A 16,346-nucleotide genomic window follows, 5' to 3' on the forward strand; every position below is an offset into this window, starting at 1 on the left:
TAGAGTCCTACATTGTTCGGGGGTATAGTTTTCCTTTAAGGCATGGTGTTCCACATTATATAAATAATCCATTATCTGTAAAACCTTGGGTGCCAAGCATCCTTGGCAATAGACCCCCATAACTGTATAAAGGACTTTGGGAAAAGAGTGTATCACAGAGACAAAGTTTACTCTGTGCAGCCAATGAAATTAACTAGCGCCCGGTGTAGTGTTTACTAGAGATGATGAATTCAGAAATGAAATAGATACTTGATTAGAGAGCCTTTCATTTAGTATTATAAGATCAGGAAGTTTCATTCTAAATGAAAACAAACTTGTCAAGTAAGGATAAGAACTATGAAGGGACAGCAGACACCTCATTTCAGCGTCAGTCCAAGGGAAAGTCATTAATTATCTTGTCTGTTATTAAACACTGTTCCTGGAGAAACTCCCTCCTCCCCACTGAAGCCGGTAGAGTTACTGGGGAAGAGAAGGATTTGCCCATTCATTCCCCTCTGTATATAGAATTTCTTTATTAAGGCCCAACATAGAGAATGAGGGAGAAACTCCTGGAGAGTTCCTGCTCTTCACTAATGAATAAAAGATAATTAGTTAAAACTATGGGTAGAACACATTTCGGCCCAAGATGCATTTTAGTACATTATTCCTGTCTACAAGAGCTTTCATTCCATACAGTCAGCAATAAGCAACATTTGCTGAATGCAAATCAACCCATAATCTTTGCATAAAAATGAAATGCCATGAACAGGTTTATGGCACAGTGTTTATCCCACTTAATTATAAAATTTGCTTCTAATTCTACAGTTCTGCGAGTGCCCAATGTAAAACAAAGGGAGAGGAATGAGAGGCAAAGCAAAGACTCAGATACTAACCAAAATATCTCTTCCGCAGCAGCCTGTGATAAAATAAGATTTTACAGGTTAAAGAAAAAATCTGTTACCTTTTCAAAAATAAACCTTAAGAACCAAAATTCTTTTCAGTCCTTGCCCTCCCCACTTTAAGTGCTTCCTTTACTAATAAGTGCTTCCAATAGAAAAATAGAGTCTATATACATTTTGTAAAAAAAATTCCTTTTTTTTTTTAAATATTACGAAAAAACACAGAACATGTAAACGGAACATGGGAGGTGAAGAATATCTCACAGAAAGTGGAAGGTGGATCTCACATGAGTGGGCTTGTGTTGAAGGAATTTAAACCTGCTCTCCTTGGTCAGATACACCAGGGAGGGATTGGATTGGATGATCCAAGATATTAGGGCTCTGCACTGTGGGGAGAAATGAAGCACTGTGTAGTATTAAGAACCCCACCACAGTAAACATTATCTCTTGTGCCCCTTCCAGGAGAATGAACAATTCGGTATTGCATGATTTGCAACTCTCTAACATATGATACAAGTTTCCTGCTGAAGTCATTTTTTATCCCTAATTTCTCTCACGTGTCACTTCAATTCCTGTTCTGTATTCGCTAAGAGAGAATCGTAAGACACAGTTACAATGCATGTTTTTAAAGAAAGAAATTCAAAATGAACAAGGAATGAACATTAATATTGCCTTGGGTTGTTTACAGACTTTTAGGATGGAGTGTAAGCCTCCTATTTATTCATTATGATGAGGGTCTGGAATTTTGTTCATCCCTTGTACTGGAAATCCAGGCAAGCCAACTTGACGAATTATAGGCATCTGCTTTAATGCCCTTAGGGTAGCCCACCCCTTAAGTGCCTTAATAATACTAACTGCAAGAAAATGTGAATATTTCTGAATACCCCCCTGCATGCTTGTATAATTAACCTCCAATAAAAATAAGAGACACAAGTCCCTGAAGATTTCTAAAACTACCTTGTTGGTCAGTGCATATACTGCCACTGCCTGCTTAGCACAGGAGGAGCATACCTCAGTGGAGGGGAAGAGGTATATAGAAGGACCCTGGAGTGAATGGTCACTGGTCACAAAGCAAGTAAAACTTTGTTTCCTCTGCATTGCCAGTTTGCAGTTCATTTTGAGAACAACCTTTTCTCCAGGAGCAGAACAATGCAGTCTCCACAAGACTGTAGGAGAAAGGTCTCTTGCAACTCACCATGACTTGGTTCCAACCAAATCATGCCAATGACTGGCAACATTTCAGAAGCCCACTGTGTACAGACACCTACAACTATAGATGCCTAAGCCCTATATCCATTATCTCCTGTTGTTCCTAAAATATGTGGGGGTAGGAGCAGGAGACAGAACATAAAAAGGCTTCTTTACCAATTTATGAGTCAAAACCCCCACATCTGTATTATGAGCACATTTCTGTAGGTCGTATTCACAGCTATGAGTCCCAGCAGTGCCATGCAATGTAAGGTACATACAAAAATAGATTAAAATAGAAAATAAACTCAGATGTTCTTCACTGCCAAAGGACAGCAAAATGATGTACAGGAATACTCTGCATAATTATACAGCACAGCATGCTCCCTATGAGTGTATAAATATACTCAGCATCACTATACAGCACTGTGTGTTATTTAGAAGTAGACAGAGTAGCGTTGCATTCATGGCCACTGAAGCAGTGAAGGTACGGACTGCTTATTTAAAAAGAAACAGGCCAGACCTGTGTAAGTAACAGAGCAAATGCCTACTTTGTACTTAATTTAGGTGACAGAAGAACTGTAGTTAGTTCAGGAACTTGCGACATTTCTTGGTCCCGCAGTTACAGGCCAACTTGTTGTTTGCATCCTCAATGGGAAACTTATAGTCATAAGTAAGCTCCTCCCCTCTGTAAATTTTTCGCATGGCAAAGATGACAATGTGCTTCTGACCATCGATAGGGATGACTCTAGAGTAGCAGTTGGGCTCACAAGAGTGGTTGATAAAGCGAGCTGCGTTTCCATGCATTGTGGCATCGACCACCTCAGAATCGTCGATACGGAACATGTAGCAACCAATGCCCTGAAAGAGATAACCACTAACATTAATAATCTCACGAGAATAATGTGATAACATTGTTAGATGCCAACAATAAAAAGCTTCTTAGAGAATGTAGGCACAATACATGGCAGTAATTTGACAGGGTTTTAAGTTACCTAGGACTAGTTTAGGGAAATACCAAGTGCATTAATTAGGAAATTCTGATGTAACTGTGCCAATTTTTATTTGTTACCTATTATGAAACAAAAGAGTAAAAACCAGAAACAAATATTTGCAGCCACATTTAACATGAAAGTGGGAGGCTCACTTCACAATTTAACTTGTTGCTGGGTTGTAAACTGGCGCCTAAATTTTGTGCCTATTCTCATTCTCTGACCATAAAATTGAAACCAGCTCATAAGACAGCTCATCCTAGCCAACAGAAAATGGAAGAAAAGGCTTATTTAGTAAGGATACTTTTCTCTCATGCCCAATGCCAGGCCAAGGCAAGTGAACCCCCGCCCCGAAGACAGACTTGCATACAGAATATGGAATTTCCAATATGCGGAAACAGGGCAAGGAAAGCAGCCACCCCCCAATGTTGTTTCCAATTCTTCTTCCAGTCTTTTATAAAACAACTGCAACCATCAGGTAACATTTTTAAATGGAATATAAATTGTCTTAAAAAACACCACAGATGCATCACACAATATGGAAATTTTGGATGATAAGCATGAAACCAAATAAACGAAGGATAACAACAAGACTGAGTAACTAGCAAATTATGCCACGAGATTAACAGAGGTTTTAAATATTTTTTTTAGAGTAATTGCCAATGCCATATTGGAGAAATGCTTAGTTATTTTATTGCGTGTAATTTAAAAATGGCATTTGGTGCCAGAAAGGATCACTAAATAGTTAAAGTAAGAGAATTTCTGGCCCAACAGGATCATGAGGCAGCAGACCCCCTTAACCCAACCCCCCCACCCCCCGGTGCTTACTTCCTCTGTGCTCAAATGCATTACTAGCACAGCAAGCGCAACTGACTAAAAACAAAATTTCTAACAAAAAAAAAAAAAAGAGAGCTAATTTTCTGGTTACTATAGGACCTTGAAAAATGGATTTTTGTACTTACCGTTAAATCCTTTTCTCTTGTCCTACATTGGGGGGGCACACAGGCACCATGGGGATGAAGATCCTGTTGCTTGGAGGATGGACACTAAACAGTTAAAAAAGCTTCTCCTCCTGCACTGGGCTTAATCCCCTGCCTACTTCCTGTACCCTCATTTTTCGGGCCGAAGAATGAAGGACAACCCTACTATAACCACGTGCGAACAAAGAAGAACTCTCACCACCTATAAACTATTTCTAATAAAAATGCTTCCACGCTCACCGCGCGTATTTAAATGGAAGGAACCATAACTATGGAACTAAAAATGTTGATAATTCAGGGAGGGAAGGCCGGTGTCCCCCAATGTAGGACAAGAGAAAAGGATTAAACAGTAAGTACAAAAATCCATTTTTCTCTTGCCTAGATTGGGGGACACAGGCACCATGGAGATGTCCCAAAGCTACCCCTGATGGCGGGACTTAAACTCCAATGCTCAGGTAACAACCGTCTGTAGCACCTTCCTCCCAAACCTTGCTTCTGCTGAGGAGAAGGTATGTACAAGGAGGCCCATAAATCTTTGGACAGACAACTTTTTTCTAGTTTTGGTTCTGTACATTACCACAATGAATTGTACATGAAACAACTCAGATGCAGTTGAACTGCAGACTTTTTAGCTTTAATTCAGTGGGTTGAAGAAAAAGATTGCATAAAAATGCGAGGAACTAAACACAACCACTTCATTTCGGGGGCTCTAAAGTAATTGGACATTTGACTCAAAGGCTATTTCATGGGCAGGTGTGGGCAATTGCTTCGTTATATCATTATCAGTGAAGCAGATAAAAGCCCTGGAGTTGATTTGAGGGGGGGAGGGGTGCTTGTATGTGGAAGATTTTGCTGTGAACAGACAACATGCGGTCAAAGGAGCTCTCCATGCAGGTGAAACAAACCATCCTTAAGCTGCAAAAACAGAAAAAAACCTATCTGAGAAATTGCTACAATATTAGGAGTGGCAAAATCTACAGTTTGGTACATCCTGAGAAAGAAAGAAAGCACTGGTGAACTCAGCAACGCAAAAGTACTGGATGTCCACGGAAGACAACAACGGTGGATGATCGCAGACTCATTTCCATGTTGAAGAGAAACCCCTTCACAACAGCCAAACAAGTGAACAACACTCTCCAGGAGCTAGGCGTATCAATATCCAAGTCTACCATAAAGAGAAGACTGCATGAAAGTAAATACAGAGGGTGCACTGCAAGGTGCAAGTCACGCGTAAGCATCAAGAATAGAAAAGCTAGATTGGACTTTGCTAAAAAAAAAAAACACTAAAAAAGCCAGCACAGTTCTGGAAAAACATTCTTTGGTCAGATGAAACCGAGATCAACCTCTACCAGAATGATGGCAAGAAAAAAGTATGGAGAAGGCGTGGAACAGCTCATGATCCAAAGCATGCCATATCATCTGTAAAACATGGCGGAGGCAATGTGATGGCATGGGCATGCATGGCTGCCAGTAACACTGGGACACTAGTGTTTATCCATGATGTGACACAGGACAGAAGCAGAGGAATGAATTCTGTGTTCAGAGACATACTGTCTGCACAAATCCAGCTAAATGCAGTCAAATTAATTGGGGGCGTTTCATGACCCAAAACATACAGCCAAAGCAACTCAGGAGTTTATTAAAGCAAAGAAGTGGCATATTATTGAATGGCCAAGTCAGTCACCTGATCTGAACCCAAATGAGCATGCATTTCACTTGTTGAAGACTAAACTTCGGACAGAAAGGCCCACAAATAAACAGCAATTGAAAGTCAATTCAGTAAAGGCCTGGCAGAGCATTAAAAAGGAGGAAACCCAGAATCTGGTGATGTCCTTCAATGAGCCAAGGGCTAGACCCTTATCCAATCCCTCCTGAAGAAAACACCGTATGTTTCCCTCATCTAGTACCTGTGGATCCATGGTATTGTTCTCGCACCATGATATGAAGGTCTTCCATACCCTGTGGTAAATACATGTTGATACAAGCTTTCTGGCCTTCAGTAAGGTGGGTATCAGGGCCTCAAGAGCCACGCCGTTAAATCCAGCCGTGGAGAATTCATGTGGACAATCGATCCCTGTGAGAGCAGGTCTCCCCTGATTGGAAGTCGGAATGGAGCATCTGCACGGCCAGAATGGGGCTACCAGTATTGTCTCTTCTCTATCTTTCTTTATCCTTCTGATGACTCTTGGAAGCAAGGCGAGCGGTGTGAACATGCATACCCTGTGAAATGGCCATGGCGCTACTAGTGCATCTACCGCTATTACCAACGGGTCTTTGCTTCTTGCCATAAAGTTTGCTAGTTTGTTGTTGTATCGTGATGCCATCACATCCACCTCTGGCAGATCCGGACTGAGAATTAAAATAGGCCCTGGCATTTCAGGTACACTCAGCCCACATAGAGGCCCAAACAGCCCTAACCAGCCAACTAAATACCGTCTTTCTATGGCACCTTATAGCAGTCCGGGCCTGACGTCTGGTATACCCCACTGTGTTACTATCTCTTGTAATACTTTCGGGTGCAGGCTCGATTTGCCCTGATCTACTGTCTGCTACCCAGTTGTCTACTCCTGGGATGTGCACTACGGAGATGGCTGGTACGTTCCTCTCTGCCCGTAGTAGTATCCTTTGTGCCTCTGCAAGGGCCGTTTGACTTCTTGTGCCTCCTTGGTGATTTATGTAGACTACTGCTGTCATTTTGTCCGATTGGAATCTTACTGACTGGTCGACCTCTCAGGTTGTCTGTCCATAGGGACAGCTCTGTCCCCATCCTTCTCGGATGCAGTAGGATCAGTATCTGCCGTGGTCTTGTGTGTAGCCGAGCATAAGGTACTGTGGGGAATGACGCTACCATCGTCCCCATCGCTCTCATGGTTACCCATAAGGGTATGTATCTCTCCTTCTGAATGGTCAATAGCCTTGTGTGAAATGAGGATATCTTTGAAGGCGGGAGAAATGCTCTCCCCAGTGATGTGTCTAGAGCGAGACCTAGGTATTTTGTCCTCTGTGATGGTGTGAATATTGTCAGTTTTTACATCACCGTCTGGAGGTGGTTTTGGTTAGGTACTGGGATGGGGTCTTGACTAGGAGGTTGTCTAGGTATGGTATGACCCCCACACCCTGGTTTTTCAGGTCTGGCAGGGCTGCTGCCATTACCTTTGTGAAGACTTGCGGTGCTGAGGATAGCCCGAAGAGAAACTAAGGCATCAGTAGTGGTTGGAATGTATTGGCATGTGAAGATATTCGTCTTTGATGTCGATCACAGCCATGAACTTCCCGTTCTCTAGGGATAACAGGACTGATTGTATGGATTACATTTTGAAGTGCTGCCTTCTGACATATTTGTTTGTTGCCTTTAGGTCTAGCTCGGGACGGTAGGACCCGTCCTTCTTGGGTACGACAAACAGGCTGGAGTAAGAACCTCGGCCCTTGTCTAGTGGCAGTACCTGTTGTATGACCCCCGAATTTGAGAGGTTGTGAAAAATCTGTCGATAAACTGAGCGTTTTGGCACCCTCGAGGGGAGGTGTGACACAAACAATCTCTGTGGTGTGATCTGTATAAAGTCGATGAGGTAGCCCTGAGTCAAAGATGTTGACTTATTGATCGCAGGAAGACTCTTCTGAGACCGAGCATGGTGACAGTCCCACCTAGGTCCCTGCGGCACTTCTGCCCACTGTTCTAACTGGGCAAGTACACCAGCCGGCCCAATGGATGGGGGTGAAAAAGGGTGAACGTTAAGGTACTTACCATTCAGTGCCAGCCATCCGTGCTCTGATTTTGGTGCGTACCACGTTCTGGGTTACTGGTGCAGCTTCCGTGGAGCAGGAACCGGTAGTCCTGGGATGGTGAGGGAGCATCAGCCTGCAGACCTCGGTGGAGCTGGAAGGTATTAAGGGCACTGCAGCGATCTTTGGCTGGGGGGAAAACTTGGGCCCCCACTGCTGGCATGGCACATTAGACAATCAGTACCACTGCTCCCAGCCAGTAAGTATCTGTCCTCCTTCTGAGGACACTAAAGTAAAACTGAGGGTACAGGAAGTAGGCAGGGAATAAAGCCCAGTGCAAGAGGAGGAGCTTTTTTAACGGTTTAGTGTCCATCCTCTAAGCAACAGGATCTTCATCCCCATGGTGCCTGTGTCCCCCAATCTAGGCAAGAGAAAAAACAAGTTCTGTTTGATCATTCTATTTTTAGTGGAATATTCAATAAAAAAAAAATCAGTATTACAAAAAAAATTCCTAACCATGTTTCTTTTTTTTTACCACTCCTGATAAAAGTGCTGCCTGAGGCAAAGTTCTCACTTTGCCTATTAGTGGAGCTGCACTTTTATTCTGCTTTGAGGGCTATGGAATATATTGTGGTCAGTTATTCTTTATGAATGGGACAAACATTGTAATAGAGCAGATATCTTCTACAGCATGTGAAGGAGGGAGAATACACACTACATCTTTTTTAGATAAACTTTAAAGCCATAATACAGCACAAAAAAACTGATCAGAGACACATGACATATTGGCATTGACTAGAAGACCAGAAAAAAATGAATAAAGAAAGAGAAACAAAAAATAAATAACCACATTTTTAGGTAACATAGCTTGGGGAAAAAAGATCCTCCGCTATCTAGAATACCCTCTAATCAAAGGAGCTGCGCCAATGAGGCGATTTGAGAAACGTGCCTCAGACAGCAGCACTCTGTTGGTGACTAGGGGTGGCAAAAATGCCACTCCATGTAACTTTATAAACTTTAGCTTCTAGCTTCCATCCCCTTGACCAGTTTAGCTGCATGTCTGCACTCTCTACAGTTCATTAATAGAACTGTAACTAAAAAGTCTAAAACAGATTAAGGTTAGAAATGCTGTATTTTGTATACTAAATATAAACAAACTTACTGCATCAGAAGCCTAAAATGATTTATGTTTTCAAAGTTGGCCACAAGGGGTCATCATCTTGTTATTTTGTTAAACATATTTGCAAGACCAAGACCATGCACATACTCATGTGGTCTGGGCGTCTGTTGGGAGGTTAAGCATAAGGATCACCAAAAATGATCAAAACAGCACAATTCAAATAATTTCTGTCATAGTAGCTGACACAGCAAGACTGATTAATAATCAGAATGTGCAGACTGCACTGGACTTGTGGATACAAATCTTTACGCTGTCGCCGGCTGCTCTACAAGCAAACAAAGCTGCTCGAGTTCTGGGAAGTAAGGTGGGGGGGGGGGGGTTCCCCTCCATTTGAAAGTATGATAGTTTCCCTTACAATGCAGTTAGGGACCATCTGAAGTTTTCTATCCTCAGCAGTCAGGGCAAGTAAAACGAAGGGGGAATTTCAATGCATACAGTCAGGTTTATTATAAAAAAGGTTACCTATGATTAAGGGATTTACTCCCGAAACGCGTTAGGTTCTACAGCAGCAACCCCAATAAACCTATTCCAGAAGTGCTGTCTGCCTGTTCTGAGTCTATTATAAAAAAGGTACACATTTCTTAAAGTATATTGGAGATAGATTTGTTTTTCATTAAAGAAAGTAAAATGGGATTTTTTTTTGCTGCTTACATCGGAAAACTGCACTGCATATTTCATTAGTTTAATCTGTTTTGTCGCATTTATATTATTTCAAAACTTTGCAAAAATTAACATTGAACCTCATTTTGCAGTTTGCTGCACAGTTTTCCAAACTGGTCAAATCGCTGTGCAAAGTGGTAGCATCCTGCTTGCAACTTACAATTCTGCACATTTTTTTTTTTTTTACACACTTACACAAATGAATAGAGTTGTGAATTTTTCCCACTGGCAAATTGTAGTGAGCTCCAATTTTACCTTTTGTTAAATAAAGCCTAATGTGTTACATTTGGCTGCAATTCTAAGACAAACATTCCTTGGCCCCAACTCACCTTTCCATCATAATATTTCTCTCTTTTGTCAGTCAAGATTGAGCGAATTACATTTCCAGAGTATTCAATCACCATCTCCCCAGCATCAATGTTCCTCTTGCAGAATAGCCCCCGACCATGTATTGGAGACCTGTGAACAAAGAATTTTGTTAAAATGGATATATTTTGTGCCTATACTTATTAAAATATATTTTATGACAGTTTAAAGTACACCAATTTAAAAAAAAACCAGAGCACAGATAAATGTTAATTGTGCAGAAAGATTATCTGACCCACACAAGGTAGATAATTAGATTACCAGAGCTCAAACATGGAGTACATTCAATCTTTCCATTTGCCCTGATTAGCTAAAAAAACAAAAACAAAAAAAACTAACAAAAACCATAGATATTTCTTTATTAAAACAACAGGCAAAAAGCATATTCTATACAAACCCTACTTGTTGCACACATGTTGAGAATGTGGTACATTGCTACTTTAAGCACAAAAAAAGACTGCCCCATGGCCACACAGCAGCTTATACAGGCATGGGATCTGTTATCCCGAAACCAGTTATTTAGAAAGCTCCAAATTACGGAAAGGCCATCTCCCATTGACTCCATTTTATCCAAATTTTTAATAATGATTTCCTTTTTCTCTGTAATAATAAAATTATACCATGTACTTGATCCAAACTAATATATAATTATTGCTTACTGAAAGCAAAATTGGCCTATTGGGTTTATTTAATGTTGTCATGATTTTCTAGTAGACAAAGTATGAAGATCCAAATTATGGAAAGATACGTTATCTGGAAAAACTCCAGGTCCCGAGCATTCTGGATAACAGGTTTATATAGAAACTATATGCAAGTTAATAAAAGAAAACAGTTTGCACCAGTCACACAGCTTGTACAAGTGAAGGGTAAGGGCCCATATCACACAGAGGGATTCTCCTACTAACGTTCTTCAGCTGGTGAAGAAGTGCCTGAATGTTGCTGTGCAGCCGGTCATTTGTTCAAATGGAATATGCCCGACTCTAGCAGTGAAAAACAGATCTCGGACAGAAAATGCAGTACGTATTATGGAAAAGTTAATTTTACGCAATACAATATGCATTAATTGCAATGGTTTTAAAACCATTATTTGCAGACTTAATTGAACACACTACCTGTTTAACTGTTTATAATTCACTACTGGCTCAGACTCCCATAATAGAAGCCATCTGATTACAGACTTGATACTCAGCAGATTATTCTCACCTGTAAACCCCCACAGCCTCTTTTGAGGTCTTTTTAAGATGGCGGAATCTCATAGGCATTGGCAGATCCATGCTGGTGGCTCTCCTAAAGCAAAAAAAAATGTGATCAGGTTAAAAAACAAACAAACAAACAAATCTTCTCCTGCTCGTCTAACTACAGATGAGAACCATTACCTCAAATACATATTTAAAATTTATAGAAAAATGTAGATATATATACATATTTTTTTAATGATTTTCTGATGCCAAGTGCAGACTCAAGGAAAATGGTTCCAGTTGTAGCAGAGCAACCCTTCCATGTTTGATGTGTTCCTTGGCAATGGCACACCAGGAGATAAATCACTAGCGATAAATCGCAGCTTCTCTGGGCAACTAATCTCCTGTACTCTCAAGTAAAAGCTTTCCCATAGACAACAATGTGAATCTCTGATGGTAAAACCCATGTGCTACAAGAGGAAACTTCAAGCGATTTTGGGAGACTGGAGCGACACATGGGTTTTACCACCAGCGATCACATTATTGCCTATCGTAAAGCTTTTATACTATAGAGTGCAGGAGATTAGTTGCCCAGAGAAGCAGTGATTTATCGCTAGCGATTAATCTCCTGGTGTGTCACTGCCTGAAAACTTAAAGGAACAGTAACGTCAAAAAATAAAAATGTTTTAAAGTAATGAAAATATAATGGAGTGTTGCCCTGCACTGGTAAAACTGCTGTGTTTGCTTAAGAAACACTACTATAGTTTATATTAATAAGCTGCTGTGTAGCAATGGGGGCAGCCATTCAAAGGAGAAAAGGCTCAAGTTACACAGCAGATAGCAGATAAGCTGTCTGTCTAATGGTGTTATCTGTTATCCATTAGTTAACCTGTGCCATATAGCCGTTTTTCAATTTCCGCCATTGCTCCACAGCAGCTTGTTTATATGAACTATAGTAGTGTTTCTGAAGCAAACAGATCAGTTTTACCAGTGCAGGGCAACACTACATGATATTTTCATCACTTTAAAACACTTACATTTTTTGGTGTTACCGTTCCTTTAATTACCACAAACAAAGCTCTGATTTTTTTTCTTATCTGTTCACAGATAAGTCTATTGATGCTTTCTTATGTTTCTCTTTCAGTAAGGCTAGGGCCACAGGGGAAGATTCAGGGAGAATGGTCGTCTGGCGACTAATTGCCGCGTCTTTGAGGCAACTAATCTCCCTGAATGGCTTGCTGGTATCTCGCACCCGCTAGCGCTAAAGTCGACCTGCGCCTATTCACACGCGGCAATACGTTTATCAAAGTCGCTCGAAATTGCCTCGCGATTAGTCGCCAGGCGACAAAATCTCCCCGAATCTCGTGTGGCCTTCCCCTTAGGGTATTTTACCATAGAGTCCCCTTTGGTCAGGGCACACAGGCAGATTCAGGGAGACTCTCAAGGGCGACTAATCTCCCCAAACTGCCTCCCCGCCAGCTAAAATGTAGATCACCGGCGGGATGGCACTTGACGCGATTCGTTTTCCAAAGTCACCCAAAGTTTCCTTGTGAGGCACCTTCGGAAAACCAATCACGCAGAGTGCCATCCCACTGGCGATTTACATTTTAGCTGGCTGGAAGGCAGTTCGGGGAGATTATTCGCCCCCGAAGACGAGGAGATTTGTCGCCGGGTGACTAATCTGCCTGTGTGCCCTGACCCTTATGTGAATTTTTTTTAACCGTAATGCAAAAATTCTTTGCAATCTTTGATCCATGCTTTCCTTGTGCCCATGTCCAAGAAGACTGGCTATAACACAACTGACTTCAAACATCTTGATAACAATACAAGGTCTCCAGAGATGGACTTGTAACCTTGAGATTGTTCTTTTTTTTTTTACAATTTTGTTTCACCTCCTCCAAACACTTCTCAGATTTTTTCTTTTTTTCTTTCTTTTCTCCATGTTCAGTGTGGTGCATAAAGAGAGAATGTAGCTATATTGAGAATCAACTTTTCTCAGTTCAGACTAGTTAATTAAATGAAAATCAACTGCTTAGAACACAAAAATGTCTTACAACTTCTACAAGGTGCCACTAATTTTGTCCAGTTCATTTTAGGATTTGTGTGTGGAATAAGAAAAGATTTAGTAATGCTTTTCAGGTTTTTGTGTTATTCAACTTTAAACAAAATACTGTGAATACCATAACACTTGTCTTAATTTTGTGACAAAACTGGGACATTATTTGTAAGTGCAATGGTACAAATATATTTGGCACAAACTAAAATATGTAGCAAGTAAAATAGTTAAAATCTTTATCACAAATTGCATTTGTACATGATTCCTTTGGGGCTGCAAAAACACATTTCATAAAATGAAACATAATAGAGCAAAAAATATACCGAGCAGACTTAAGCTGTACTTCCTCTTCTTCCTCATCATTTGGTTTGTACTCTGGTGGCTGACGATGCTTGGATGCTAAGAAGTTAAACATGTCAAAAGTGGATTTCCTGAGAAAAAAACAAATATTTCTTAAGTCAACACCCTATACTGGAATTAGGATCTATCTTCCATTTTTATACCATTGCATTCCCACAAAGCATGATATAATTAGGCATCTGAACTACAATATTTTTAAGTCTTTACTTAGGCTGGCAGTCATTCCTCCCCTCCCTTCCTACCATGTTGAAGTTATGTATTCAGAGTACTGTTGACACTTTTAACTACCCCAGTTAGGCTCACGTCCTGCCTTCTTTTGTACAACAGCACACACACAGCTTGTAATGATTGTGGTTATCGTTCAGGCAGGAGTTTCATAAACTGGCCATCAGCCATCATGACTGTCCAGTGACAGACACAATCAAGAACAGTGAAGTGTCCATCAGCCTGTATTACTGTCCAGTGACAGACACAATCAAGAACAGTAAAGTGTCCATCAGCCTGTATTACTGTCCAGTGACAGACACAATCAAGAACAGTAAAGTGTCCATCAGCCTGTATTACTGTCCAGTGACAGACAATAATTGAATTGTGCAGTGTTGTCCAGAGAAAAGGAATTTGCTGCTGAAAAGGATGAATTAAAAAGCCAGCAGAGTGTGAAATGTGCAGTTCTCAGGCAGGGATAGTTACAAAAGCATGAATAAATCCTAAACATAACGAGGAAGAAAAATAAAGAAAAAAGGCTATGTTGAAAAAGAAAAGAACATTCCAAAACTAATGGTTTTTACTATACTGCACATTATGTAAGCTATGTAAAATTCTGTTTTAGACCCTCTGACCTGCAAAGCTTCTTACTGAATTAGAATATTTTCTATTAACTGCTCATTTTTGTGAAGCAATTGTTACTTGTATATTTTTAAACTGCATATTGCATATCTTAGCACTTTATTTCAGTACCAATGAAGCAATGAACATCAGATATCTCACCATCCAAACCTCTCTAGTTTATTAGGAAATCTTTAACATGATTTTGTTTTTCTTTTAAGAATCACTTTTTATCTTTTAAAAATGGAAGCTTACCTTCGGTGAAGCTCTGCTCGAGCTGACCCATGCGGATTAATTGGCGGCTCCTCTTCGCCTTCTGGCCGGTGAAAGCGGAATTTGTAGTTGCGACACCTGTTTGCTCCGTACAACTGCTCTACCAGAAATACAACTGCATCATGTATGATTCCAAGCATCCTCAGTCCACTAACACCTTAGAAAACAGAAGAAGAGATTGCACTCAAACCTTTTTAAACCCTTCTGCATTTTACTTTACTTATCCCTACTTTGTTAATTCATTTTAGCAATAAAAACACACATTTTGAATGTGCTTTAATTAAATAGTGGTGGCAGTACGAGATCATTACATTGAGATCTGTTGCTTGACAAAAAATCAAACCACTTGTGATGAAGTCATTGACAGACATGGACAGGAAGAGATTGTCAGCTTCGCTTACACCTCCTTCAAATAGAACTTAACGTATGTACTACAATAGTAAACACCCACCACGTTTTTACTTATGTAGGTGCAATATATTTACACTTTGTTTAAGTTAAACCGCATTACACTGTGACTGATAGCCCTGCTCTTTAATCCATTCAAAGATTACCCATTAGGAGTGGAAGTCCCTAAGGCCTCAAGCACACGGGCAGATTCGGGGAGATTTAGTCGCCTGGCGACTAATTGCCTCTTCTGCGGGGCGACCCGAACTGCCTTTGCCGTACCTGCTGCCTGCTATAATGACAAAACGCTAGGGCCAATGCACTCGCGGTGCTCCGTTTTCCGAAGTTGCCTGAAGTTTCCTCATGAGGCTCCCTAAGAAATACTGATGAGCCTTCAACCAATTAGTGGTTTGAAAGTAGATATTTTTACCACTAACTGAAAAAGAATTACTATCTACAAGATTCTAAGTTTGTGTTCACTATGTTGCAACTAGAGTGTCAGATGTAACTGCACCTAATCACCACATATTCCCAGGTGCAGTAAGCCATCCATGTGATATTTGCTGTTCATTACTGATTTTTTAGTTCCTAATCCTACTGCGAGATTGTATGATTTGATGAGACCCCAGGTAACTATGGCCCCATTTTATTCTATTAGGGAGCACTTCGGTAACCCTACTGGAGACGGACAAAACAATTAATTTATCTATTAAACTAGGTGTTTGTTGGTCCTGTCCTCCTTTTTACAGTTACTATTTTAAAGTGTACCTGTCGTGACAAAGTGTTGTCTTGTAAACATCAATGTCGTCATTGTATCAATGGAAAAATTCGGTGTTACCTGCAAAAGACAATTGCTTCAATCGGGCGTTAGATCGTGCTTCCTGCACTTTCTCGGTCAGTGATTTCCAGGCCTCTGCAAAATAAGAATCAAGCAGTGGAGAATTTATTGTAAAGTATGAAGGTTTTGAGCACATCAGCAAATGTTTAGGGAAAAAAACTTGCATAGTTCCAAATGTAAGACCATTTAGAAAGCGCAGTGTCATTTAGAGCAAAAGTTTAAGAGGTTCCCCTGTAATAGTTGGCCTTCTGGTAAAACAGATGTTTCTAATACAGGTACGGGACCTGTTATCCAGAATGCTCGGGACCTGGGGTTTTCCGGATATTGGATCTTTCCGTAATTTGGATCTTCACAACTTAAGTCTACTAGAAAATCATGTAAACATTAAATAAACCCAATGGGCTGGTTTTGTTTCCAATAAGGATTAATTATATCTTAGTTGGGATAAAGTACAAGCTACTG

The 16,346-nt window shown here is 40.6% G+C and overlaps 1 protein-coding gene across 4 annotated transcripts in view; it reads right to left on the reverse strand.

The window, feature by feature from the left end:
• Positions 1 to 303: 303 nt before the first annotated feature.
• Positions 304 to 16,346, reverse strand: part of LOC108696457 (histone-lysine N-methyltransferase 2A) — a 120,231-nt gene continuing 104,188 nt past the window's right edge. For all 4 annotated transcript variants that reach the window (XM_018225851.2, XM_018225849.2, XM_018225850.2 and 1 more), the window contains 6 exons: positions 15,885 to 15,959; positions 14,642 to 14,816; positions 13,525 to 13,632; positions 11,171 to 11,254; positions 9,931 to 10,060; positions 304 to 2,927 (listed from right to left, as the gene is read on the reverse strand). In XM_018225851.2, coding sequence (XP_018081340.1) covers positions 2,652 to 2,927; positions 9,931 to 10,060; positions 11,171 to 11,254; positions 13,525 to 13,632; positions 14,642 to 14,816; positions 15,885 to 15,959 — 848 coding nt within the window. In that variant the 3' untranslated portion in view covers positions 304 to 2,651. The remainder of the gene's footprint in view (positions 2,928 to 9,930; positions 10,061 to 11,170; positions 11,255 to 13,524; positions 13,633 to 14,641; positions 14,817 to 15,884; positions 15,960 to 16,346) is intronic.

The sequence above is a fragment of the Xenopus laevis genome, chromosome 7L (assembly GCF_017654675.1).
Source record: "Xenopus laevis strain J_2021 chromosome 7L, Xenopus_laevis_v10.1, whole genome shotgun sequence".
Classification (NCBI taxonomy): domain Eukaryota; kingdom Metazoa; phylum Chordata; class Amphibia; order Anura; family Pipidae; genus Xenopus; species Xenopus laevis.